Source organism: Tursiops truncatus, chromosome 2 (assembly GCF_011762595.2).
Source record: "Tursiops truncatus isolate mTurTru1 chromosome 2, mTurTru1.mat.Y, whole genome shotgun sequence".
Lineage (NCBI taxonomy): Eukaryota > Metazoa > Chordata > Mammalia > Artiodactyla > Delphinidae > Tursiops > Tursiops truncatus.
Window position 1 is genome coordinate 171012479 of NC_047035.1, and position 27754 is coordinate 171040232.

At 45.0% G+C, this 27754-nt stretch overlaps 1 protein-coding gene across 8 annotated transcripts in view; it reads right to left on the reverse strand.

Moving 5' to 3' along the window:
- The window catches only part of RSU1 (Ras suppressor protein 1), a 363740-nt gene extending 340662 nt beyond the window's left edge, over window positions 1–23078 (reverse strand). For 6 of the 8 annotated variants that reach the window (XR_004525414.2, XR_004525413.2, XR_004525412.2 and 3 more), the window contains exons 1-2: window positions 22925–23078; window positions 22569–22680 (exon numbers count right to left, since the gene is read on the reverse strand). Coding sequence is in view for 5 of the 8 variants with exons in the window: in XM_019933503.3 (XP_019789062.1) it covers window positions 22569–22677 (109 nt within the window). In the remaining 3 variants the exon portion in view is untranslated. Of the gene's footprint in view, window positions 1–22568; window positions 22681–22920 lie in introns of all 8 variants that reach the window. The other 2 variants (XM_073801696.1, XM_019933501.3) reach the window with 2 other exon arrangements.
- Window positions 23079–27754: the final 4676 nt, after the last annotated feature.

Consider the following 27754-nt stretch of genomic DNA (forward strand, 5'->3'; position numbering starts at 1 on the left):
ACTACCAAGAAAGAAAATATACATACAGATCCATTTAAAAAAGAAAAAGAAGAAGAAAAGAAAGAAAAGGAAAAAAAAAAAAAAGCCAGACGGAAAAAAGTGACCTGCCTTCTACTTTGGGTTCTAAAACTTCACTGCCTGGTCAGCAAGCTATATGTATATTTTTGTGGGCATATATATAAATTTTACATATATATATATATATATATATATATATATATATACACACATACACACACACACACCTATTTATATAAATTAAATATTTATATATAAATTAAAATCTAAATGATTTTACACAATATACTAAATATACTAATTAAATACAGTATACTTTATACAGTATACTTTATATTACAATTTTAAACGCAGATGTATTAGTGAAGAAACATTTAAAAATTTTTAAAAATTTTTCCAATATTCTTTCTATAAGAATGTTATTTTAATGCAACAGAGTTGCATTAATGCATTATTATTATTATTAATGCATTATTTTAATGCAACAGAGTTTTTTCCATAAAGGAATAATAAGACAAATATTTTTTCTCAAGAAGGGTCTCAGGGTTGGACCCCAGCATCCTTGAAAAAAATAGGTATCATCGTTGACCACAATTTTTGAGTGTTTTTCTTTTGTTCAACCTCCCACAAAGTTAGAGAAGATACAATGCAAAGACCTGCTTTTCTGCCCTGACCCATTTGAGATTAAGCTGTTCGCTTGATGTCCCATAAACTTTAGGGTATTCCTACAAAGACATTTTCCTGCAAAACCACAACATAATCACCAAAGTCAAAAACTGAGCATGATACATCATTACCATCTAATCCTCAGCCCCCAAGTTTCAGCAAATGTCCCAGTGTCCTTTTGACGCGTCCCCATCACTGAGGACTTCCCTGCTTTCTGGCAAGAGACAGTCAAGCTCATCTTGTACTTTTGCTGCCACAGGCTTGGAATCAATCAGCCATTTCTCCAATGAGCTGATTCTGTGGAAAATAGTACTTACAAGCCAAAATCTGGGCACTAGATGTGCTCATTGTTACTTGGGGGCTCAGTATTCTCAGTGCACAGAATGAGAGAATACACACACTCACCCCCACACACACACATCTGTACGGATCTGTACACACACATCTGAACTTGAATCCCAAGTTCACACCAATAGATGGATTCCAATACAACACTGCATGGTTCATTCTCATTTTCTCCGTTTCCTATTTGTTAACTCCCTTCTCTAACAGCGAGAACTCTGGCGTCCATTATTTTTAACCTCTTTACGTACGCCATCGATACCCCTACATATAACTGCGTGAAGCAGGGTTATCTTACAGCCGTGTTGGGATGGCTCTATGCTGACCTGCAGGGACACCTGGAAGTCTGATACTGATTCTGGGTCAAGATCCAGATGAGTAGATGAGCTCGAGATGTGTCATGTCCTGTTCAAAGTTGCAAACACCTGGAGGCTCCAGGACCAGCACGTTCACATGTCCAGGAATGTGCAGGTCGCTGGCTTATACCTGGTTAGAGGCACCTGACCAGCTGGGCACAGAAGACAGCACTAGACATTTCTGCCCACGCACTCCCAACACCCAGACTCGTTGAATATGTCTTGAAAGTTCTTACCTGGAGATAAAGTATGCCCTGAGCAACCAAGAAACGAGCCTGGGGGGCTGCGCCAGTGAGCCCCTGGGAACCCTGGCGTTCGCCTGTGCTTTGTAACCCCTGCTAAGCTATGTCCTGTGCCCTCATTAACTCCCTGGGTGAGTGGGCTCTGAGGAACCTTCTGGGTTCTTTCAACTATGCACCCGTGTATTAATGCAGGAACCCATCTCCCCATGCTCTTTCTTCCTACCTGGACACCTGCCCAGTTCACCCTCCTCACCTGCACCTCCAACCTCCTCGCCCTGCTTTAGGGCTTGGACCCCCCAAGCCAGGCTCCCCACCCTGTTCTGGGCCACCACGCCCACCCCCCAACACCTGAATGCCTCTTTTTCTATTGCACTTACTGGCTTCGGGATTGAAACCTTAGGGGAGGAGGAAGAGAAAGGCAAAGCACAGGGGAAGAGCATTTTTGTGATTTTAAAAGCATCACCATGATGGCTTCTTACATGACAAGTTAGATTCTAGACACTGCAGAACATCTCACAGATTTGTATTTACAGGAGTTAAGACTGTTCTTGTCCCCCAGATAAAGCATTCCTTTACCTCTGAGGCATAGAGTCTGATATGAAAACAAAAAATCTCCAAGAGCTGTCCTCATACAAAACCAGATGAAACAGATTCAGAGATATACGAGTTAAGACAGTGGTCAGTATCATAGGAGAACAAACCACAGGTAACAGGTGTTACACAAGAGTTTCTCTCTCACTCACACACGGGCAGTCCAGAGGTTCCTGGTATCTTGTTGCTCAGCCATTCATGGATCCCACCTCATGCTCCAAAAAGGCTGCCTGAGCTTAGCCATCATGCCTGCATTCCCCTTAGGGAGACGGAAAGGGGGAAAAGCCTTCCTCCTTCGCAATTCTTCCAAGAAATTGCACACGGCACTTCCATTTACAAGCAATTAATCAACATTTTGTAATACAGTGATGCCTAGATGCAAAAGAGGTGGGGAAACACAGCCTGGATTCCAAGTGACCACATGCAGATACAATTAGGGGTTTTATAACCCACAAAGACAGGGCAAACCAAAACAGACAACTAGCAGCCTCTCACACTAGCAAACCACTCCATTTGAGAGTCACAGAAATCAATTCTGATGACAAAAGCAAAAAACCCCTGATAATCTGATCGCCTCCTGCCGTAATTTTTCCTAAAATATCACAACTACCATAATTAAAGAGAAAAAAACGTTGCTCTTCTCCCAGCTAACATTCACAATGAAAGATTTAATTAGGAAAAGTTGGGCCTTTTCAATCTTTTCATTCTGTCTTCTCTACAAGCATTTAGCCGGGGAGAAAATCAGTAAGTTTGAAAGTCCTTTTTTTTTTTTTAAATAGAGAAGAGAAGTGCATTTGTTGCTTCACCTGATCACACCACTAGAGATGTATTTTTCTTCCTCATTATTGTTACAGGGCTACATGCTAAAGTAGGTAAGAGGGAGAAAAATTAGAGCAGAAAAGAAAAAGTTAATAAAAGATCTGTGAGGAAATGTTTAGGGCAACAAAGGACTCCAGGCTGGGTCTGCGGGGAGAGCAGTTAAGTTGGACAGAATTGAAATCACAGAATCAATCACAAAGCCTGTGACAGGCAAAGACCAAGGACCAACGGACATATTCATGCAACCTGCCACTCCCCTCCACTTGGCCGTGGTGAGCCCATTGTGGGTTTCCTATGGAAACTGCAGTGTTAAAAAAGGAGAAAAGGTCTAGCAGAATAGAATGGCTTATTTAATAGTACAATAGCCACCCTAGTCAATCATGTGGGTGAAATGGAATGAGGCTGTCCCCACTGACCTGCCCTGCTAACCCTAACCGCACACTGGGAAGTCTCCCGCTACAGGAATATCATACCTTACGGTCCTGCCAGCCAGGAACTGTCAGGTTGCAGTGGCACCAGAACAGTGACAACAAACTGTTACTAAACTTCCTAAAGCGATATTAAACCATGCACTGCCGGGCATTTTCTAAGTCGAATGCACTTCCAAAAGTCAGCTAAATAACTGAGAAAACGTGTTGGCATATTCAGTTGACTGCTGCCGTGCCTCAGATACCATTCTGTCTTCAGCCTTTAGAAACGGTATGTGGGGACTTCCCTGGTGGCGCAGTGGTGAGGAATCCACCTGCCAGTGCAGGGGACACGGGTTCGAGCCCTGGTCCGGGAAGATCCCACATGCCGCGGAGCAACTAAGCCCGTGCGCCACAACTACTGAGCCTGCACTATACAGCCCGTGAGCCACAACTACTGAGCCCACGTGCCACAGCTACTGAGCCCGCGAGCCACAACTGGATATTTACCAGGCACGCTCAGAGTGTCAATGGTCTCTTCCTCGGAGATTCTGTTAGAAGTAACGTCAACAGTACATCCTCATGAGACTGGGACAGTCCTGGATTACGCCCACTTTCCCTCTCAAAACTTCCCTGGTTTGCATGATATGCCACACAGTCCCTCAATTTAGGTAACACAGAATACGCACCAAAATCCTAAACTGCAAAATATAAAAGGATCGTGGGCACAAGAGAAGTGTATCTGAAAGGATAATGGGAGATTAGAAGGAGACATCACAGGGACTTCCCTGGCGGTCCAGTGGTTAGGACTCCACGCTTCCACTGCAGGGGGCCAGGGTTCGATCCCTGGTCGGGGAGCTAAGCCCTGTGGCACAGTCAAAAAAAAAAAAAAAAGGAGACCTCATTTACTGTGGGATGACACGTCCAAAAATGCTTTAAGGCACTGAAACTGGACTTGGAGGATATATGGAAATTGGAGGTTATGGAAGCAATTCTAGGCTTATCTGAGTGAAGAGATGGAAAACAGAGAAGACACAGGCCTGGACTGAGCAGGCGATATTGCAATGGAACATATTCAGGAAAATCAAAGGACTAGCTAACACTCCTAGAAAAAGAATCGTGGTTTCTAGATAAAACGTGGAAGCAGATGTTATTTTTTAAAACAGACACAGTCTTTTTTTTTCTTTCCTTCTTCTTCAGCATCAAGTAGACAGTGTGAGGATAGGAAGCAGGATGAAATCCGCAGCACCAGATGATGACGTGACGGACTTCCTTTCCAAAGAACCCACCATATCACAGCGATGTGCCTGTCTCTCCAGTCTCCAGTCTGGCAATCAGAAGCCAGTTACTCCTCTGGAGGCACGTTAGAAAGGATAAAAGTTCTAGCTTCACGGAGTGACGTTGCTATCCAGGGGAAAAAACACAGCCAGGATGAGACAAGGGGAGCGAGACTTGGAAACGCACACAGTGGTAACGGGACTTGAAAGTTTCTGCCGCCTCGTCGCAGGTCAGAATTGGGCACCTTTGGGTTCCCGATGAAAGATTCTAGAACACTGGCCACCAAAACCTGGATTGTAACCGTCAGTTCATTTCACAGGCTGCGCTCCCATGGAAGCAATCGGAAAGACACCACTACCTTCAGAAGACAAACGGTTTACTATTTTGTTTGGTCTCGCCACACGGCATGCGGGATCTTAGTTCCCCCACCAGGGATCGAACCCACGGCCCCTTGCATTGGAAGTGCAGCGTCTTAACCACTGGACTGCCAGGGAAGTCCCTAGTTTACCCTTTTTTGACAGCTCTTGAGCTATCAAATATTGCAGTGGGAGAACAGCCATACCCTCCGGGATGTTCAAAGAGGGTCACCTTTGACTTGTGTTACAATTCCAGGGTGGGCAGCCTTCAAATTCGGGGCAAGTCTGCAGATTACGCTGCAAACGGTACCCTCTGTGAATTCAATTCCTCCCAAAGTTGTTGACTACAAAGAAGAATTCATTTGAACTGAAAATACAGGATGATCCCAAAGGCTTTTCCATTTGGGCTCCCGGTAGGCTAGAAACAGCGACAGCCCTAAGTAACCCAGATTCAGAGACTCGGCGGGGCTGCGGGAGAGGCCGCACGTGAGCACCACGCAGCCACGCTGACCACTCTGGGTCCCGTGTCTCCAAGATGCATGACTGAAACGCCTGCCCGCGTCACACGCTGAAGTTACTGCACCCCTGCTAGAAGGATGCAGATTCAGATCTTAAGCATGCAGCTTCTGACAGTATATGTAAGTGAAGGCAGACAATAAAACGTTTGATACCAAGGTGTAATACAAATATCGTATTCATCAACACACCCAGAATCATAAAAGAACATTTCTTTTGAATTTTGTTCATAATTTAAAACTTCAGGGGGAAAAAAAAAATCACCAGGGTATGAAAGCTTTCCTTTCCTCCCCAGCCAACTACTGCGGTGACGTGGAAACTCTTTGGTAGCAAGTTTTCAAAACTGGTTACTTGACTGAGTCCTATTTGCACATAAATGGTCACTCAAGCATGATTAATTGCTTTTTCATTCAATAGAAAGCAATTTATCATATGTGACGATTTTTAACAATGTGATACGTCTTCCTTTACGTAAATAAGAGCAGAGAATTCACACGTGCTGAGAACCGCCATGAGCTGGTCACTGACTGAGGCTTCTGTGTCTACTGGGACATTAAGTCAAAAGACGCTGGACCCAAGGCACCGTGTTACTGCCGACATGGAGCCCACATCCTTCCCATCCAAACACATCGCTTTACAGTCTCTCCTTCAGGAAAAAGGACAAAGAAAAATTTTTAATTTTGAAGATGTCTGGGAGAATTAAAGAGGAAAATACAGTGAGCTGCCTAAGGTTCACGGTTGTTCACTGCTTTTGGGGATTGAGGAAGATGACATGAAGGAAGGCTCAGGGAGTTACAAACTGTTTGCAGCGCACTGTACTTAGTTATGTTGACAAAGACAGAATACGCGTAAGACACAGGCACTGCAGTCAAGGAGCTTACTCTGTAATGAGGGGAGGCGATAAAAAACCACAACACAAGGCAGAATGTCAGCACCACAAGGAGGTAAGCGGATTCGAAACTCCCGTTAAAAGGAAATGCTACAGGGCTTCCCTGGTGGCGCAGTGGTTGAGAGTCCACCTGCCGATGCAGGGGACGTGGGTTCGTGCCCCGGTCCGGGAAGATCCCACATGCCGCGGAGCGGCTGGGCCCGTGAGCCATGGCCGCTGCGCCTGCGCGTCCGGAGCCTGTGCTCCGTAACGGGAGAGGCCACAGCAGTGAGAGGCCCGCGTACCGCGCAAAAAAAAAAAGGCAAGTGCTGCAAAGTTTCTTCAGGGTGAGTAAGAGCTTCCAGGTCCAGAGTCAGTTTTATTCTATATCTACATACCTACCTTCTCCCCCTAACCCAGTTTTTTTTTTTTTTACTTGTCTGTATTGAATAATTTTTCTAGCATAAACTGTTTTAACTGTGCAACCTAAAATAGGTGTACTTTTAGAAATCAGTTATAGGAAAAAGCTTCAGCTCCTCAATTTACAGATAAGGAAACTGTGGCCCAGAGGTAAAGTGATTTTCCTAGGGTTCCCCACAAACTCCCCACTCCCCCAGAATCAGAACTGAGACTCTAACCAAGGCTTCCAGATTCTACCTCTTGAGCTTATTCTTCCTAAACTGGAAAAACAATATTCACACCTCGGGGGAGTGTTCTTTTCAAGATGGTGGAAATGCCTATCATTAAAGAGTATAAACCAGAGTGGAAAGTCCTTTCTATCCCGAAGATACATGACAGTTACATAGAGGGCCTCGAGCACAGCTAGAATACCAAGTTTAAAGCAGTGTGAGACCCAGACTGTAATTCCATGAGAATACTGAGGAAAATTAAAAAATCGCTGGATTTCTCTAGAGCGCAGTTCCTCATGTTTAAAATGAAAAGCTGAATTCGATTCTGTGAGAAACACAGAAGAGAGAAGAAAAGAAAGAACTAATATACATGTAATGCCTCCTACATCAATATGCAACACTGGGGACTTTATAACCACTCATTAGAATAAAAAATGTTAAAATATAACAACTGACACTGCAGAAACACAAAGGATCTTGAGAGACTACTAGAAGTAACTCTATGCCAATAAAATGGACAGCCTGGGAAACGGACAAATTCTTAGAAAAGCACAACCTTCTGAGACTGAACCAGGAAGAAAGAGAAAATGTAAACAGACCAATCACAAGCACTGAAATTGAAACTGTGATTAAAAACCTTCCAACAAACAAAAGCCCAGGACCGGATGGCTTCACAGACAAATTTTATCAAACACTTAGAGAAGAGCTAACACCTATCCTTCTCAAACTCTTCCAAAATATAGCAGAGGAAGGAACACTCCCAAACTCATTCTACGAGGCCACTATCACCCTGATACCAAAACCAGACAAGGATGTCACAAAGAAAGAAAACTACAGGCCAATATCACTGATGAACATAGATGCAAAAATCCACAACAAAATACTAGCAAACAGAATCCAACAGCACATTAAACGGATCATACACCATGATCAAGTGAGGTTTATTCCAGGAATGCAAGGATTCTTCAATATACGCAAATCAATCAACGTGATACACCATATTAACAAACTGAAGAAGAAAAACCATATGATCATCTCAATAGATGCAGAGAAAGCTTTGGACAAAATTCCACACCCATTTATGATAAAAACTCTCCAGAAAGTAGGCATAGAGGGAACCTACCTCAACATAATAAAAGCTATATATGACAGACCCACAGCCAACATCATTCTCAATGGTGAAAAACTGAAACCATTTCCTCTAAGATCAGGAACAAGACAAGGCTGCCCACTCTCACCACTATTATTCGACATAGTTTTGGAAGTTTTAGCCACAGCAATTGGAGACGAAAAATAAATAAAAGGAATGCAAATTGGAAAGAAGTAGAACTGTCACTGTTTGCAGATGACATGGTGCTATACATAGAGAATCCTAAAGATGCCACCAGAAAACTACTACAGCTAATCAATGAATTTGGTAGAGTAGCAGGATACAAAATTAATGCACCGAAATCTCTTGCATTCCTATACACTAATGATGAAAAATCTGAAAGAGAAATTAAGGACACACTCCCATTTACCACTGCAACAAAAAGAATAAAATACCTAGGAATAAATCTACCTAAGGAGACAAAAGACCTGTATGCAGAAAACTATAAGACAGTGATGAAAGAAATTAAAGATGATACAAACAGATGGGAAGATATACTATGTTCTTGGATTGGAAGAATCAACATTGTGAAAATGACTATACTACCCAAAGTGATCTAAAGATTCAATGCAATCCCTCTCAAACTACCAAGGGCATTCTTCACAGCACTAGAACAAAAAATTTCACAATTTGTATGGAAACACAAAAGACCCCAAATAACCAAAGCAATCTTGAGAAAGAAAAACAGAGCTGTAGGAATCAGGCTCCCTGACTTCAGACTATACTACAAAGATACAGTAATCAAGACAGTATGGTGCTGGCACAAAAACAGAAAGATAGATCAATGGAACAGGATAGAAAGCCCAGAGATAAACCCACGCACATATGGTCACCTTATCTTTGATAAAGGAAGCAAGAATATACAATGGAGAAAAGACAGCCTCTTCAATAAGTGGTGCTGGGAAAACTGGACAGCTACATGTAAAAGAATGAAATTAGAACACTCCCTAACACCATACACAGAAATAAACTCAAAATGGATTAAAGACCTAAACGTAAGGCCAGACACTATAAAACTCTTAGAGGAAAACATAGGCAGAACACTCTATGACATAAATCATAGCAAGATCCTTTTTGACCGACCTCCTAGAGAAATGGAAATAAAAATAAACAAATGGGACCTAATGAAACTTAAAAGCTTTTGCACAGCAAAGGAGACCATAAAAAAGACAAAATGACAACCCTCAGAATGCGAGAAAATATTTGCAAATGAAGCAACTGACAAAGGATTAATCTCCAAATTTACAAGCAGCTCATGCAGCTCAATATCAAAAAAACAAACAGCCCAATCCAAAAATGGGCAGAAGACCTAAATAGACATTTCTCCAAAGAAGATATACAGATTGCCAACAAACACATGAAAGGATGCTCAATATCACTAATCATTAGAGAAATGCAAATCAAAACTACAATGAGGTATCACCTCACACCAGTCAGAATGGCCATCATCAAAACATCTACAAACAATAAATGCTGGAGAGGGTGTGGAGAAAAGATAACCCTCTTGCACTGTTGGTGGGAATGTAAAGTGATACAGCCACTATGGAGAACAATACGGAGGTTTCCTAGAAAACTAAAAACAGAACTACCATATGACCCAGCAATCCCACTACTGGGCATATACCCAGAGAAAACCATAATTCAAAAAGAGTCAGGTACCACAATGTTCACTGCAGCTCTGTTTACAATAGCCAGGATATGGAAGCAACCTAAGTGTCCATTGACAGATGAATGGATAAAGAAGATGTGGCACATATATACAATGGAATATTACTCAGCCATATAAAGAAACGAAATTGAGTTATTTGTAGTGCAGTGGATGGACCAAGAGTCTGTCCTACAAAGTGAAGTAAGTCAGAAAGAGAAAAACAAATACTGTATGCTAACACATATACCTGGACTCTAAATTAAAAAATGGTTCTGAAGAACCTAGGGGCAGGACAGGAATAAAGACACAGACATAGAGAATGGATTTGAGACACGGGGAGGGGGAAGGGTAAGCTGGGACAAAGTGAGAGAGTGGCATGGACATATATACACCACCAAATGTAAAACAGATAGCTAGTGGGAAGCCACCGCATAGCACAGGGAGATCAGCTTGGTGCTTTGTGACCCCCTAGAGGCGTGGGATAGGGAGGGTGGGAGGGAGACGCAAGAGAGAGGAAATATGGGGACATATGTATACATATAGCTGATGCATTTTGTTACAAAGCAGAAACTAACACACCACTGTAAATCAATTATACTCCAATAAAGATGTTAAAAAAATGTTAAAATAAAAGAGTAACCACAACAGCTAATGTTTACCAAACACTTAAAATGTGGTGGCCACGGTTCTAAGAACTTTATTACCTCATGTATTCCTCACAATAATGCTAACAGACAGCACTATTACTCTCTGCCTCCCTCCTAATTTTAGTTTTCTTCTTTTGCATTTTTTTTAAATTCATTTTTGGCTGTGTTGGGTCTTTGTTGCTGCGTGCGGGCTTTCTCTAGTTGGGGCAAGTGGGGGCTACTCTTCGTTGCGGTGCACGGGCTTCTCATTGCGGTGGCTTCTCTTGTTGCAGAGCACGGGCTCTAGGCGCGTGGGCTTCAGTAGTTGTGGCTCACGGGCTCTAGAGCGCAGGCTCAGTAGTTGTGGCACACGGGCTTAGTTGCTCCGCGGCATGTGTGATCTTCCCGGACCAGGGCTTGAAGCCTTGTCCCCTGCATTGGCAGGCGGATTCTTAACCACTGTGCCACCAGGGAAGCCCACCCTCCCTCCCAATTTTAGGTGAGAAAAATGAGGCCCAGAGAGGTTAGGTAACCTGCCTGAGGTTTCAGCACTAGTAAGTAGACAGGACCCTTTAAAAGCTGTTTCCCAACAAGAATCTGATTAGTTCTGACCGTATTTTTCTACTAGGCAAATACAAATAAGATAAAAAGGAGCCTTAGTCCATTGGTTCATTTTTCCCCCAAAATGAAGATGGGCAACGTCATACTTGCACACCTTCCACTTCAGACCAACTGCTCTGTTCCCACCTTCCCTGTGTTCCTGCCAAGAGAGAAGGCCGCTGCGTGGGAGCTGAGGGTGGGCTTCTCTCTGCCCCCTGATCAACCTCCCTCCACGCTTCTTACCCTCAACCCAAGAGCCATGTTTTTCCCTGGTGGCTTCAGAAGCAGGAAGACCCAGAATCTCTGACCTTCTTCCACAGGGCCGGGTGGCTCTCCGAGCTCAAAGCCCTGTAGGTCCTCTGACAGGCACCGCGTGTCTGAGGGCCGCTGGGCCACCAGCCGGCACCCACACCCAGCACACGATGTGGCCTTGCAGGCCGCCCTTCATTGCTTTTGCCCCGGCCATCGTCTGCTCCCCCCAAGCCACCCCTTACCCTGACCTCCAAGGGCACCTTGTCCAGTCCCAGATCCCTAGTCTACTGGACTGACATCTGTCATCAGCTGCCCCCCGCTCAAATCTCGGTACCTGTTTTCTGATCATCCACGGGGTCCCCCTCCATCTCTTTCCACAATCCTGCCCCAGCCTCTGCCACCTGCCTCTCTCCCGGCCACACACACAGGTCCAGCAAACAGATGTGCCCCTGATGGCATCCACGCCTCCACTCCCGCCCAAAGGCCCATTAGACTCTTCAGCCCCAAACCCGCTGCCCCACCAGAGAACAGCCTGTGCCTCAGCGTAACAAATGCTAAATGTCCTAACGACTGGCCCTGAGGATCATTCTGAGGTACCTACTCTGCATCAGGTACTACACAGACTCATCTTTTATTTGAGGGGTGGCAGATTTTTCCCATTTTATCAATGAGGAAATTGACGTACAAAGACAGGAAGTGATCTAAGGGCATGTTACAAATAAAGGGCAAAGTGGGATAATTAATAAGGACCATGGCTCCAAAGTCGGTGCTTTGAGTCAGGACACAATACTCTCTCCTTATATCAACTCTAGAGATATTAAACAACACCCAAACAGGAGGCTTTACCACAATGAATCTAAACAAAGGTGTCTTTGTTATGTTAATTAGGTGACTTTCAGAAGTTTCTAAAGGATGGGGGCTGGTTGCCGGGGCTGGAACATTCAGTCCCGCCCCTGGCTACCCCGTTCTTTGTAACTTGATCTAGAGATTCAGTGCAATCCCAATGAAAACCACAGCAAGTTTATTTTGTGAATGGCGACAAACCGATTCTAGAATTTATATGGGAAGACCCAAAATAGCAATAAAATATTGAAAAAGAAAAACAAACTCAGAAAATTGACACGTCCCAACTCAAAACTTACTATATAAATCCACAGCCACTAATTGAAAAACACAAAGACATCACTGGCACAGAAGAGTGCGCAGAAACAGACCCACACAAACAGAGTCAACTGGTCTCTGACAAAGGAGCAAAGGCAATTCAACGGAAAAAGGATCATCTTCTCAACAAACGGTGCTGGAATTTGACATCTACGTAAGAAAAAAAAAAAGAATCTAGACACAGAACTTACACCTTTGACAAATATTGACTCAAAGTGGTTCATAGTGTAAAATGCAAAAGCGTAAAGTCCTAGAACACAACACAGGAGAAAACCTAGGCAGCCCTTGATCTGGTAATGACTTCTTAGATACAACACCAAAAGCGCTATCAAAAAAAAAAAAGGTGTTAACTGGCTGGGACTTCATTAAAATGAAAAACTTCTCCTCTATGAAAGACAATGTTAATAAAAGAGAAACAAGAGCTACAGACTAAGACAACATTTTTGCAAAACACACATCTGATATAGGACTTCTTTCCAAAATACACAAAGAACTTTTTAAATCCAACAATAAGAAAACAAACATCCCAATTAAAAAGTGGGCCAAAGAACTTAACAGACACCTCATCAAAGCACATATACAGAGGGCAAACAAGCCTATGAAAAGATTTTCCACATGACACGCCATTAAGGAACTGCCCATTGAAAACACACCTATTGGAATGGGCAAAATCCAGAATACTGACAGCACCAAACGTTGACAAGGGGTGGAGCCACAGGAACTCTCATTCGTTGCCGGGGGACGTACGAGATGGTGCAGCCTCTTTGGAAGACAGTGGTTTCTTATTACACCAAAAACACTCTTACCACACGATCCAGCAATTCTGTTCCTTTGCATTTACCCAAAAGAGTCAAAAAACTACGTTCACACAAAAATCTGCACATGGATGTTTATAGCGGCAAACTGACAAAATGTGACAGCAACCAACGATGTCCTTCAATATGTGAAAGGACAAAAAAACTGTGGTGCGTTCAGACAATGGAATTTTAACCAATAACAAAAAAATACGAGCTACGGAGCCAAGACAAGACACAGAAGAAACTTAAACTCATATTGCTAAGTCAAAGGCGGCTTTCTGTAAAGATTACGTACTATACGATTTCAACTATATCACATTCTGGGAAAGGCAAAACTATAGACACATAAAATTTCAGTGGTTGCCTGGGGTTCAACAGGAGGTGATGAGGAAGAGAGGGAAAAATAAGTAGAACACACAGGGTATTGAGGACAGTGAAACTACTCTGTAGGATATTATGCATCTGTTAAAAGCCATAGTGTGTTACAGCACAACCAGCGGACAACAATGCAAACTGTGGATTTTAGTGAATAATAATGTATCGATGCTGCTCCATCAACTGCAACCAAAGTATCACTCGAATGAATGCCAGATGTTAATAGGGGAAACTGCTGTAAAAAACAGTGAAGTATAATAAAACAAACAAAAAAAGGAGGAGAATGGGGATAGAATACGCACAAAACGACTCTTTTCAGCAATACCGGCGCTGGTAACAGTAGCATTGCTATTTGTGTGTAATGTACCAAATAAGTAACTGTGAGATAGTCTAACATCACGTGTATCCCTGACAATCAGGATCCTCAGAGTGGACGAAAAGCAGAGACTAGTGTGAAGGAAGTTAAGGAAGAGCCTTACAGTCCCATATTTAAATTGGACCTTCCAGTATGAGCTCGTTAGATATTTTAATCCTCATATATGTGTATATATGTATCTGTATACATCTACAGATACATATATTGCGACACGTGTGTGTGTGTGTGTGTGTGTGTATACGGTTTTTTTTTTTTAGCTGTGTCTGCTAAAAATGCCTAAAGACCATGAACGACCCAGGAATAATGAGCACCCCTGGAGCCCAGATTGTGGTCCCAAAATATTGCCCACTAAGACAGACAAACAAAAACAGGGTTTCTATGAGGACAGCTGATTCCAGGTCCGGGACAGGAATTCACAGACACACCGGGCACAGCTTGTTACACTTTGCTCACGTCCACTGGATGTGAGAGCCAACAAGAGTTCCACAGGCCAAAAATGAACAGTTTGCACTTGAACAAGGACCATGGCTGCAAGGCTGTGGTGTGCATGGATGAAAACTTTTTTTTTTTTTTCGGTACGCGGGCCTCTCACTGTTGCGGCCTCTCCCGTTGCGCGGCACAGGCTCCGGATGCGCAGGCTCAGCGGCCATGGCCCACGGGCCCAGCCACTCCGTGGCATGTGGGATCTTCCCGGACCGGGACTCGAACCGCGTCCCCTGCATCGGCAGGCAGACTCTCAACCACTGCGCCACCAGGGAAGTCCGAAAACATATTATTTTAAAGAGCAAAATTTCTGACACCTGTCTCCACATTCAGAGTTTCCCCCTGAACTGGTCTGGGGGGCAGCCTGAGCACTGCAATGTTTAAACATTCCCTAGGTGGGTCTAAAAACCAGACAAGTTTGCCAGCAGCTGGTATAGATGATACCAACCTGTGAGCAAGCTAATTCTCAGAGAAAAGCTTGAGGTGTGAGTGATTTCTCTCGGAAGAGGGCAATGCACTGAGTGAGCACCTCGGGAGGCCTGACCAGCACCTCTGCGAGAGCTCATTCTGCATCAGGAACGTTAAGCCTTTGCCTGACATCTAAGTGTCAAATGTCTTCCCCATTTCGGTGATTCCCGCTTCCGTTTTAAAGCGTACACAAGAGCACACCCCATGACTCAATAATTCCACCCCTAGTCTGTAACCAACAGAAAGGAGTATGTGTGTTCACGTGGTCACAGCAGCACTATGGGTGGCAGCCCTAGCCTGGGAGCGACACGAACATCCATCCACAGCAGAACGGACGCCTGAACTTGGCAGTCACACCCTGGATCTGTCACCAGTGTCACGACACGAATGAAGCTCGTGAACAAGATGCTGAGCGTTAAGAACCAGAGAGTAAAGAGTGTGCACTGTAAACCCTCTTTCCTTTGAACGATGCACATCAACAGGCAAAGGGAATCTATGCTGTCAGTCAGGACCCTGTCCTGAGGGGCTAGTGCCTGGGACATGCCCACTGTGTTCTGTTTCTTGCTTTGAAAATCTGTCACACTGTACAGTTATACGTGCGCTTATCTATAGGATAGCCTTCAGTAAAGGCTTCTTGAAATGGATTTTTTTAAGAGTGTGTGAAGTGTTTGGGGAAGAAGAAGGTTCCTGTTTCCTCGGCCCCATGGGCAAGAGCAGAGGAGGGTCGGCATCCCTGAACGCATTCCTCAACGGATACAGACTCAGCAGCCCATACAGGGCAGGGACGCGGCTTTCGGGACCAGACCACCAGGAGGCCCTCAGTGGAAGCTTGCTGAGTTAGCGGCTGTACCTTCGTACGTGCAGCTGACTGTCAAAAACGTTAGTGACATGAGTAAGGCAAGAAAGCATGAGCAGGGGCTCGCCTGGTGGCGCAGTGGTTGGGAGTCCGCCTGGCGATGCAGGGGATGCGGGTTCGTGTCCCGGTCTGGGAAGATCCCACGTGCCGCGCAGCGGCTGGGCCCGTGAGCCATGGCCGCTAAGCCTGCGCGTCCGGAGCCTGTGCTCCGCAACGGGAGAGGCCACAATGGTGAGAGGCCCGTGTACGGTGGGGCGGGGGGGGGGGGGTGGCTAACAACATAGCTTCTGGAGTCTGAGTGCCTGGGTGCAAATCCTGACTCTGCTACTTACTAGTGTGTGACCTAGAGCAAAAGGTACTTAAGTTCTCAACGTCTCTGTGCTATAAACTGGGTGACAAGGATGACGACGATGATGGTAACAATCCTAATGAAACTGAGGTTTAAAGGAAATAATCCACATGAAGGGCCACGTACAGTGCCCGCCACACGTGTGCGTGTGCATTAATGCGCTCCATATAGAGAGTTTAAAATTATCTATTATTTTTATCCTCTTCTAATGAAGAGTACACAATTTGTAGAGTACCAACAGGTTAAACAGGCATCTTTCACAAGGCCTGAAGATTGAAATACTTACAGCTCTGAAAAACCAACTGTGTATGTAAACATCTGCAGAACAGCCACTTGTACACTGCAGGTGTACACCATGTCACCAATCTCTGCTCTGTGCTGTGCTCTGAGAAACCAAGAGGCCAAGACCCCCTCCAGTTCACTACCTGGTCTGAGGTGTGCCTTTCATTGGGCCCACTTTACCCTTAAGAACTATTCTGAGTCCGGAGGAATCGTTAACAGGTACACAGAGAAACGCATTAAATGCAAAGGCTCTTTATGACGTACCGGTAAACTACAACCACAGTTACCATTTCATTCAACTCAGGTTTATTCTGTTGTGATACATGAACCAATACTGCCCCAAGAGAACCTTCTCCGGCACCATACTTCATAGAAGGTTTTAAGCTAATGTTCTAAGTTTGAAGATAGAAAAAAATGAATTAATGTACAGTATAAAAAATCTCACATCTGCCGTTAAACCCAGTTAAAATTAATAGTTTTTCAGAAAAGCCTAAGGAAACGGGGAGGGTTCAGAGTTAACTCTGACCAGATAGAGACCAAGTTGCCTCTACTGTTTTCTTTGACAGTTAAAGCCCTGCAACAATGTGATAAACCCAAGCTTCCAAGCTGGCAGACTGGAAGAATGATGCCTTTTCTTAGCCTAGCACAGTGTTGTTTTTTTTGGGTTTTTTTAATGCCACGATTTATTTCTGGACTCTCTATTCTATTCCACTGGTCTATATGTCTGTTTTTATACCAATACCACATCTTTTTTTTTGGCCACACTGCACGGCATGCGGGATCTTAGCTCCCTGACCAGGGATCGATCCCACGCCCCCTGCAGTGGAAGCGTGGAGCCTTAACCACTGGACCGCCAGGGAAGCCCCCAGCACAGTGTTTTTAAAGAATTCTGAAACTGACTGGCATGAGGTGAGGCCCGCCAGCCCCGCTTAGCCCTGGAAAGCATCACTCCTTAAGGCCTGAGCCAAGGGTGGGAAACCACACTGCACAGGGTTAGAGAACAAAGCTGTCGGTGTGTCTAACGTGTGATGCTGGGGCTTTCTCAACCTTCTGTTTGCTCATCTGTAAAACACTGATGATTATTATCTGCACCAAAGGCTGACGCGAGAAGCACTTAACACCATGTAAGCACGCACATGTGTACCATTCAGAATCTCTGATGCAGACGCGATGGGCTGATCTGTGGCCCCCTCAAGTCCTGTGTTGAAGCCCTCAGAGTGACACTGTGTTTGGAGACAGGACCTTCAAAGAGGTGATGAAGTTACAATGAAGCCAGAGGGTGTGCCCCCTCTCTCTCCTGTGCTACGCTTTCTACCCCAGTGCACCTGAATTCTTAACTGAGAAGGACAGCAACCTTCTTTAATAAATTTTTCCCAAACACCAAGTACAAAAATAACAGAGGTGCACACGCAGATCCCAGAAAAGGCGTTTAAGCCAGGCTGGAGGGGATGGTAGGTTAAAATTTAGTCCTGGGGAGCTTCCCGGAGGAGGTGACACATGTGAATGGAGTCACATGGACAGAAAGTCATCTCCTCCCTCAACAAGCATTAATTCACAAGGCTGAGAGGAGGGTGGCTGGAGAGAGAAAGGGTAAGGACTGCCCAGGCCAAGATGTTTAAAAACACAAAGGTGGGCTTAAACACACAAGTCAGGAGAGCAAAAAAAGAAAAGGTCTTAATAAAGATCACAGTGAAAGGGACATGGTCTTCTCGTCTCTTGTATCATTCCCCCAAAGAAGTCCTATCATGATGAAAATTACCAGCAGGCATCACCACTTCCTGGGTTAACAGCCCCTCCAGATAACCAACCCGGGATTACGTCTGTTGATTCTTTTGCAGGGTCCTTCAGAAAGACAACTACCTCAGAGGCAGCTGATTTTTCTCTTTTAAAATATTCTGTAATAACCTCAATGGGAAAAGAATTTGTAAAAGAATGGATACTTGTATGGGTATAACTGAATCACTTTGTGGTACATCTGTAATGAACACATCATGGTTAATCAACTATACTCCAGTATAAAATAAAAATTAAAATAATAAAATAAAATTTATCTGAGAGATACTTTAGTCTAACCTGAAGAACAACAACAACAAAAAAACGATAAAGGTTTGACACCCAGAGCGCAGTAAATTGAAGAGATTAAGAAGTCAGAGAAACTTAAATAAAAGAAATGAAAAAAAGTCTCTCTGGCTGCTGATGGGAGTCTCTGCTCCCAGGAAGCTGATGACAGGACCCTTCAAGAGCAACTTTATCATCTGGGTGAAGAGCTGCTGCATGAGAGAGAGTTTCTGCTGGGAAGTCTCTTTAATAAAAAGTACAAAATTGGTACCATTCCTCCCAGAAGCTTTCAGCAGATTACATGCTGTGCAGGAAAAAAAAAAAATGAAGGAAAAGAAATAAAATGAGCGATCATTTTAAAGAAACAGCAATCGAAATCTATGGGAACCCTAGGCAAAAGGGCCAAACACACCAGGTTCTGTTAAGCCACACAGAAAACGTCAACACATAACACACACAGATGCCTTTCCCAGTTCAACTAAGCAGGCTATTCCCCGTTGAGGCCATCGACTGCATTGGGACTGGTTCCGTATGAGGCTTACGCACTCTCTGGACATTCACATGAGCAGTTAACAGTCACTGTGCGCTGAGTACTGGCTCGGTGCTAAGCCCTCGACAGGAAGCAGTGCACTCGGCGGTACACCCATGCCCCCAAGCGGGTACTTAGGTTTCCATCTAACGATGAGGCACTTGAGGCCCAGAACGGTTTCGTAGCTTCTCTAAAGTAACACAGCGCTAAGTAAACCTGGACAATCTAAACCCGGTCTACTCAACTCCAGGTCCCACTTGTAAGCGCTGGACTACGTCTGCCTCTCAGGGTTGGATCTGAGCATCTCCAGAACCTGGCTGGACTGACAGAAAACTTTGAGACTGCTGGATGTCTGGCTCCAGCCTATGAAGTTTTCCCCGTCAGAAACCTTTTGGTACCTCAACTCCTGAAAGCATTTTTTAAAGGCAACTTACTGTCTCAGAGGAATGAAAGGGCTACGTTTATAAGACGCAACTCTCCCAAGCAGAAGTGGAGCCTGTTTCCTATGCTTAGAATAGGCACACAACTACCACTCTTAGCTTCAAAGCTTAATTCTTTCTCATCGTTGGAGAAACTAAACAAAGTAACGATCATGAAGGGAAGGCTTGATACAATACCATTCTCTGTCCATGCGGATAAGCTGTTCCCTGGGTTCCATCTTGATACTAGTACATAAAACCTCAGGGAATTCCCTGGCGGTCCAGGGCTTAGGACTCAGTGCTTTCACTGCCGAGGCCCGGGTTCCATTCCTGGTTGGGGAACTGAGATCCCACAAGCCACACAGCCAAAAAAAAACAAAAACAAATAAATAAAACCTGAGGATTACAGTTAAAAGTTTATAAGTAAAAGACTACGGGAATCCTTATACTACAGCTAAGGTGAGCATGCCAAATACTTTAATATATATTAAAACACATAACGTTATGTACACTACTGATACATGAGCCCCAGTGGAGGATGGGATTCTGAAGGCATCCTGGGACCCTCAGAGTCCAGAAGTCGGGGAGTTTTACTCCTTCCCTGGGTCTACCACACTCCAGAGGCCTGCGGAGGTGGGATTTCCAAATTCACTTCCACCAAACTCCCCAACAAGCACTCTTGCTCTTCCTGAAGCGACTTCTTTGGGAAAACATTAAGAATGACCTTGCTTTTCCAGCACCTAATATTACACCAGAAAGAGCTTTTTCAGGAAGCAAGTGGCTATCTTTTCTTCTTCAATAAAAGCCAAGGCTTCAAAGAGATAAAGCAACTGAACTGAAATAGCTACACCACTCTCCCTACTTATAAATATTACATAGAGAATCCTCTTCAAAGCTGAGGAGTACAAAGTTCCTCTAGTGAAAGCAACCTTTTTTCAAGCCCATGAGAAAGAGCCCTGAGGGGCAGAAACCCGTGGGACCAAGGGCACAGCCGAGCCAGGCCTCCTGCTTCCATCCTCTTCCCCCCATCCCATTCCTCTGACGCAGCTGTGCCCCCAGGGACCGTCACGATCCCAGCAGGGCAGGGGCGGTACAGGGACACATCCAGATCTGCAACTGCCAGTCCCTCACCTGAGACACCTGCTGCCACCACGAAGCCACTACTACTGAGAGAGGCCAGCACAGACCAGGGGACTGAAATGCTAATTCGTACAAAAGCTAAACTTAAGGGCAGGTGTCTTCCTAAGGATTACCAAATGCAAATCACCTACAGCTTTTCATCCCCCTGCCTTTTGCAGAGATGCATCAATGGCACCAACACCAATCTCTGTCCCAGGCGCAAACCACGGATTCACGCTAACGTTGCTCTCTCCAGGCCTAACAAGCAATCCGTCATCTTTTAGGGTCTCCTGGACATCCCTCCTTCTTCTCCAGTGTCACATCCTGGTCTGGATCTCATCAGCTCGCAGGCCTAATCCATCATTCTTTCCTTCATCCGTCAAACATTTCGGAGCACCTACTGTGTTCCAGGCACTAGAATAAACAAGGCACACAGGAATACTGCACTGCTTTCGTTCCCCCTCGGCCTCCCAGTGGGGAAGAAAGACATCTGGATTAAGAACACATCACAATCCTGTGTAACAAGTGTCATGAAGCGGGACTTCCCTGGCGGTCCAGTGGTTAAGACTCCGAGCTTCCATTGCAGGGGACACGGGTTCGATCCCTGGTCGGGGAACTAAGATGCCGCAGGCCCCACACAGTGCGACCAAAAAAAAAAAAGGGTCATGAAGCAAAGTGTGTCCAAACTTCACTGAGAAGGCTTCACACAGGCTGTGGCGTCTGAGCTGACTCTTGACAGGTAAGTAAAAGGATCTGGGGTGAAGCGGGTGGAAACGATACTTCTAAAGGCACAAAGACGAGAAGGAATGCCCTGGCTCAGAAAGGACCATCAGTTCATTATGGTTGGGATGCCAGATGCATGGAAGGAACAGGCGCTAAGGTAGGCTGCAGTCAGATTCAGAAAGGAGCAGGTCACCGCAAGGAACACGGAGCATTACCATTGGTAATGGACAACCAGAAGGTCCAAACTTCAGCCACAATCAACCTGATCAAGAGCTTGATTTCACCTCTAATGTGTTGGAATTAACTGTCAATATCTAAAAATAAGAAAATTTTATATAAAAACCTGGATTCTTGGCTTCATAGAGAAAAAAAAATCTGGCAACACTGGGCCAACGTTCCCAAGTGGTGACAACTGTTTGGATCTAAGCAGCAGGTGTATCTCATCATTCAGATGAGATACCTATTACGGAATTCATGACCATCCTCACCTGGCCCCTGAAGACAGCTGAATTTGCAATCCCCAGTTTAAAGGAGAGAGTTGCAGTAAGATGCACATTACAGGAAAGCAACAGGGGCAGTAAAACTGGAGGCAAGAGGCAAAGTTAGTAAGACATTACAAGAGCACAGGTGGGAAGTAACAAAAGCCCAACTAAGTGAGGACAATAAACCCAGAAAAAGGGTTGATGGTAATGAGTAATGAGAAAAGGGTAATGAGTCAAGAAACATTTAACTTGCTCCAGGTGCAAAAACACTTAATCAGGTAATTTCCGTGGGGCATTTGTTCAAGGCTGCATAGGAGACTATATTAAGAGAAAGGGAAAATGATTCAGAACTAATTTTCCATTAAAACACCAAGTGAAAAAAAATAAAAATAAATTAAAAAAATAAAACAAACACCAAGTGGCTCTTTAGTAAACTGTGTGGTAAGTCCACCCGAAGGCCATCAATCAGCCTGGAGAACTGATGAGGTCCAACAACCACGGTCCGGGGATTCTTAACCTGGCTCTCGTGTCCGTTTTCCAGCTGGGACAGAACAAACTCTGACTGCAAGCTTTCCGAGCTGAGCCCTCGACAACTGCTGTTTACAACCAGCCAAGCAGCGGGTGGGATGTAAACCACTACAACGTCTCGCACCGCCACCAGCAACTACTTCTTAAACTCATAAACCCGTCCAGCTCCTCCGAGGAGAAGGCCCTCCGCAGAACTTACACAAGCCGTTGACGTCCAGCATGTTGGAGATGCCCCGGTCACTCATGTCCACTTCCGGCTGGTTCTTCTCCCGGCTCTCCTCCACCAACTTTTTCAGAGACTTGGACATGACCTGTACCAAACGACAACAACACAGCACGTGGGCGACGGCCAGGAGGTTGCAGAGAGAGGAATGAGGAAACCCCCGGCTGGCACTCTCCAGTTTTCGCCTGGCCTTGGAAAGTGGGCACCCGCAAGCAGGGTCCGGGGGCAGGGAGGGGGATGGGGAGGGCGGGACAGGGAGTGGGAAGGGTCCAGCACCGTTCCCGCCGCGGAGACAGAAGCAAACACAAGGTCAACGCCACACACATACTCACTGCGGAGGGCTGCACCTAACAGGCTGCGCGTGGGAACAACAGGCTTCTGCAGGGCTCACTCCGGCGGCGAGAGATGCACTCCACTCGGTCTGTGCAAAACGAGCACCCGAACGAGGAACACGCCCTGTCCCGGCACTCCGCGCAGGCGCACACCGGGCCACTCTCAGCTCCTCGCCCCGCCCGCGCCAGACCGTTCCCTAATTAGGAGAACAGCTTACTAGACGTGGCTTAGCGCGAGACCTCGCCCACAAAAGAATGCGTGCCCCGGGGCCAACCAATCACGTTTGCTGTTCGGCCTCGGGACTCCGCCCCACCCGAGGTTAGCTCCCTCCCGTTGGAGATTCCGATTGGACTGGAGTCGGCGTGCGCACTAGTTCGGCGCAGGCTCAGTTTGTAGGTGGAAGCCATAGTGGTGTGGGCGGAAGCCGGGAAGTTTGGGCAGCGCCTGCGAAGGGCTGGTGGTACACCAGGATGGGTCCCGGGGAAACTACAAGTAAATTTTCTCTCAGTGTGCTGCTTCTTTAATTGCGGTTCCACTTACTGGAAGTTGCTGCCCTGAGTCCCTTCCCCACAGGTTGTACCTCCCGCTATATTGTGAGCTTCTCAAAGCAAGAACTCCTTGGTGGTCTGTGTGTCCCCGACGCCCAGGTCGCAGTCACGGACCCCTGGCTCACAGGAGGGGGAATATACCACATAAATACGTGACTTCTCTGTTCTTATGATGTGACATAGCTTAGTTAGCTTTCTATTGAATGATGATTTTCTTATACAGTTTTCATTGTTCTTTTTACTAGAATTTCTGTTTTCCTTTCCTTCTTGTAATCTTTAAGCTTTTCATTACTCGCTACTGCTTGAAATCCAATGACTTCTTGAAGACTTTAGGAACCTTCTCATTTACTGCTCTTAGACTGATTCGTTCTGTCCTTCCAGCTGAGAAGTTATCTATAATTCCTTTTCATTTGGTCCCTGGGTTGAGACAGGCGCTTCTTGCAGGCATCTTGCTGGAGTAACTACCCTCAAGTAACTTGCTCTAGAAGGATGTATAGGAGGCACAAATTTTGAGTAGTTGCATGTTTTTAAATGTCCTTATTCTGCCCGCACCTTTGGTAATCTGCCTGACATGGAATTCTAGGTTCAAAAGAAGTTTCTCCCAAATCTCGATGGCATAATTCCACTGACTTCTGCTTTCAGTATTGATGCCCAGAAACATATTGGTCTCCTCATCTTTGCAGGGAATTATTGTTTTCCCTTGGGAAGCATTTGTGATCTTTTTATCATTCGTCATGTTCTGAAATGTCACCATAATATCTCCGATGGGGTGTCTTTTCTCACTTAATCTGTTTAGGGCTCATTGGGTCCTTTTCAGAGGACGATTCTTTTCTCTCTTCCTCTCGGGAAATTGTCTTCTGTTTATCCTTTGAAATTTCTTTCCTGCCATTTTCTCTGATTTATCACCCTTTCTGGAAATCTTATTGGATGGCAGCCTCCTGGGCTGGTTTTCAATAGCTGGGCATTTTTGTCCCCTCATATATTTCCTTTCCTTTTTTTTTGTTTGTTTGTTTTTTAACTTCATGTTCTGGGAGATTTTCTCTATTTTATCTTCCAAAGCTCTATTAAATTTTAAAAAACTATTTTGGCTATTAATGAAATATACTTAAGAGCTCCTTCTTGTTTAATAGCGCCCTGCTTTTGCTTCATGAATGCACACGCTTCTCAAATATCTCTGAGGATATCAATTTTCAAACCTCTCGTGTTTACTAAGTTGTTTTCTCATGTCCCTTTCTTGTTAGTTTATCTCGTTCTTTCCCATTCAGGCTGCTGTAACTCTCCCTCTGTCTGGTGATGTCTGGTTGTCCTTTTGTATTTAAGCATGAAGTCTGAGCTGATTTTTCTAGATAGCTGGTGTGGTTTCTTTCTTCCTCTGTTGTTGATGTGTATTTGTTTCCCTCCTAGGTCAGCATTAAGTTTCCCTCGGCTGTTTGTTAAGTTTCTACAGAGGTTAGAACCCAGTTTTATAATCACAAGGCTGCCTTCCCATGCTTACAGTCACTTCTGGTTTTCCAGAAATTTGTTTTCACTCCCTTATAATCTTTCATTCTCTTCACTTTTAGCCATACATTCTTAATGAAATGTGTCCCTAAGTTCCAGATTTTTATAACCTGGAAACAGGACCAGCTTCCTGGATATGCAAACTGTGTGCAGTGACGCAAAGCTCCAGCCTTAGCTGGGCCCCACGGCTAGTTTATTGTTCTGCTATCACCAGCTTGAAATGGTTAATAATTTTTGAACCAGGGGCCCTGCAAATTATGTAGCCATTCCTGCAAGGAAAAGTCAGTATTTATCAGAGCTAAGATCCCCTCTGCAGTGTCACGGCCAAGTGCACCATGCTTACACACAGCATGTGCTTCAATACCTCCCTCTGGCAGAATATGTACTATCCCTGCCTTTGAGCCCAGAGGGGGCCAAGCAAAGACAGAGCACGGAAAATGCCTGGTCCCCATGAGGCACTAAAGCCGAATCCTGCGTCTGTACCCTGACACCGAATTAATTCTCGGAGACAGAGTTTCGGGTGAAGTAGAAAGAATAGCTTTAATACTGTGCCAGGCAGAGGGGGCTGCACTGGGCTGCTGCCCTCAAAACTGTGTGTCCAACCTGGAGTGGATATCGAGGAGTTTTATAGTAATGGTTCAAAGAGGGTGTGGTCAGCTCGTGGGCATTCTTCTGATTGGTTGGTGGGGAAGTAAGTGGGAGTCAGCGTCATCAACCTTCTGGTTCCAACCGGTCTGGGGCCTCCGTGCCTGTGGGCAGCACACAGTTAACTTCTCCCACCTGGAAGGGGTTTCAGTATCTCCCGAACAGCCCAGAGATAATGTGATGTGCATCCCTGGGGGGGGGGGGGGGGGTGGTAGGGGGAGACCAGGACCCCGCCCCAAGGCTGCACTATTGTTTCTTTTGACTCTTCCTCCCTTCCCTAATTAGCAACTGTTTCAACCTGCCCGTTGGAGCTCAGGGAAGGTCTTGGAGGCTAAATGAAGCCTATTTCCTGTGATCAAGAAATGGGGGCCACAGGAAGGCCTTCATGCCCAGGAGCCTCATAGGGTCCTGCTCTGTATCAGCACTCCAGACTACGACAACAGTGGGTAAATTCACGTAAATTATTACATAAATCATTCATTTAAAAAATGCCTTTGTCTCCAATAAACTACTTATGAAGAAACATATAAAGTTACCAAGTTAAAATGTGAAAAGCAGGGAGTTCCCTGGCGGCCTAGTGGTTAGGATTCCAGGCTTTCACTGTTGTGGCCGGGGTTCAATCCCTGGTTGGGGAATATCCTGCTGACCAAGTGGCATGGCCAAAAAAAACAGAAATTAAAAAAAAAAATTTGAAAAGCAAATTTCTCATTAAATATCCAAAAATTATATCATTTTTCTTCCAATAACTTCCCCATTAAATTGATAGCCATAGAGTGACTTGAGGTCTCAATAAATTAAACGTTTTCTTCCATTAATGGTATTTTTGACTCTGTCTAATCTCTAAGTTTTTACTAAAATAACAAGAATTGCATCAGCCTTTTTTCTAGGTCATATAACAGTGACAGTCTTTTTTAATAATGTCACTAGATCTATGAAGATAGTTGGGCTGTCATATTACTAAGTTCACACTTAATCCCTCTGGCAGGAAGGGAGGCACTCTCTTCCGCGGTTGCTGAGGTTAAAATCACATTCTGTCACTCAAGTTTTACAAGCTTTTCTGCACCTCATTTTCCTCGACTGTAACATGGAGGTGGCGGCTCTGAGTATCCCATTTCCACGAGTGATGCCTGGCAGAGAGCGAATGTTATATAGATGTTAGTTCTCCTTTCTCTTAATAAAATTAACCATGTTACTACTCCCTAGGGGAGTGTGGGGTGGATTTTTAACAAATTCCTATTAATTAAATGGAGTTGAAATTTAATAGGAAATTAGGACAAGTAGAACCCAGAACCTGGGCATCTCCTAGCCCCAAACTGTCATTGGCCCCATGCACCCCCTGGGGCGTTCTTCACAAATGTCTGAAGTGCCCGGAGATTCCTGGCCTGTGGTGGCCTCTGGCTGAGTTATCCCAGGCAGTTCCCTGAAGGTCAGACGAGAGCAGCTCTGGCCAGCAATGGCTAACTTAACCGTAGCCGGTGCTGGCCAGGCCATGCTCTGTTCTTCCTGCCGAGGCCCAGTTCTTCAGGCAGACAGAAAAGGAGAGGGGTAGAAAGAGCATGTGGTGAGTGGAAGCCCAGCTCCCCGACTCCCGGGCTCCGTTGGCTTCCAGGTAAGACCTCCCCTCACCCCCACCTCGAGACCATTCATTTTATATCATGGTTTTTCAGATTCTACTTACGGCCTACAGAATGTGAGAAAATATTCTTATTTTCCGTTTTCAGGTTTTAGTGTAAAAATGACATACTAATATTGACTATGCTGTCTTCATCTTGGTAGATACACTTTCCAGATATTCTCACGGGCCTCCTAGGAATCATGTGTCTCTGAAAAGGACTCTTGTAGACGCTGTTACTCTAATGACGCAACCACAGGTCAAATCATCTCTTACTGGTTGACGGCTGCATGTGTTACTCTTGCTTTCAGATAAAACAACTATTTCATAGGTTATTGTTCAACTTTCTCCATATTCTGTAACTTTGTGATTCAGTTTTAGCTAAAAGAGCTAGGTCTTATATCTACTCCTATCAAACTTCATCTTGAGGGCTTTAGTCCCTTGTTCCAGCTTTGTCAAGACGCTTGGGTTTGATGGCCTCTTCATTGCGTTCACTGTTCTTTCCAATAGAGTGTCCTCCATGA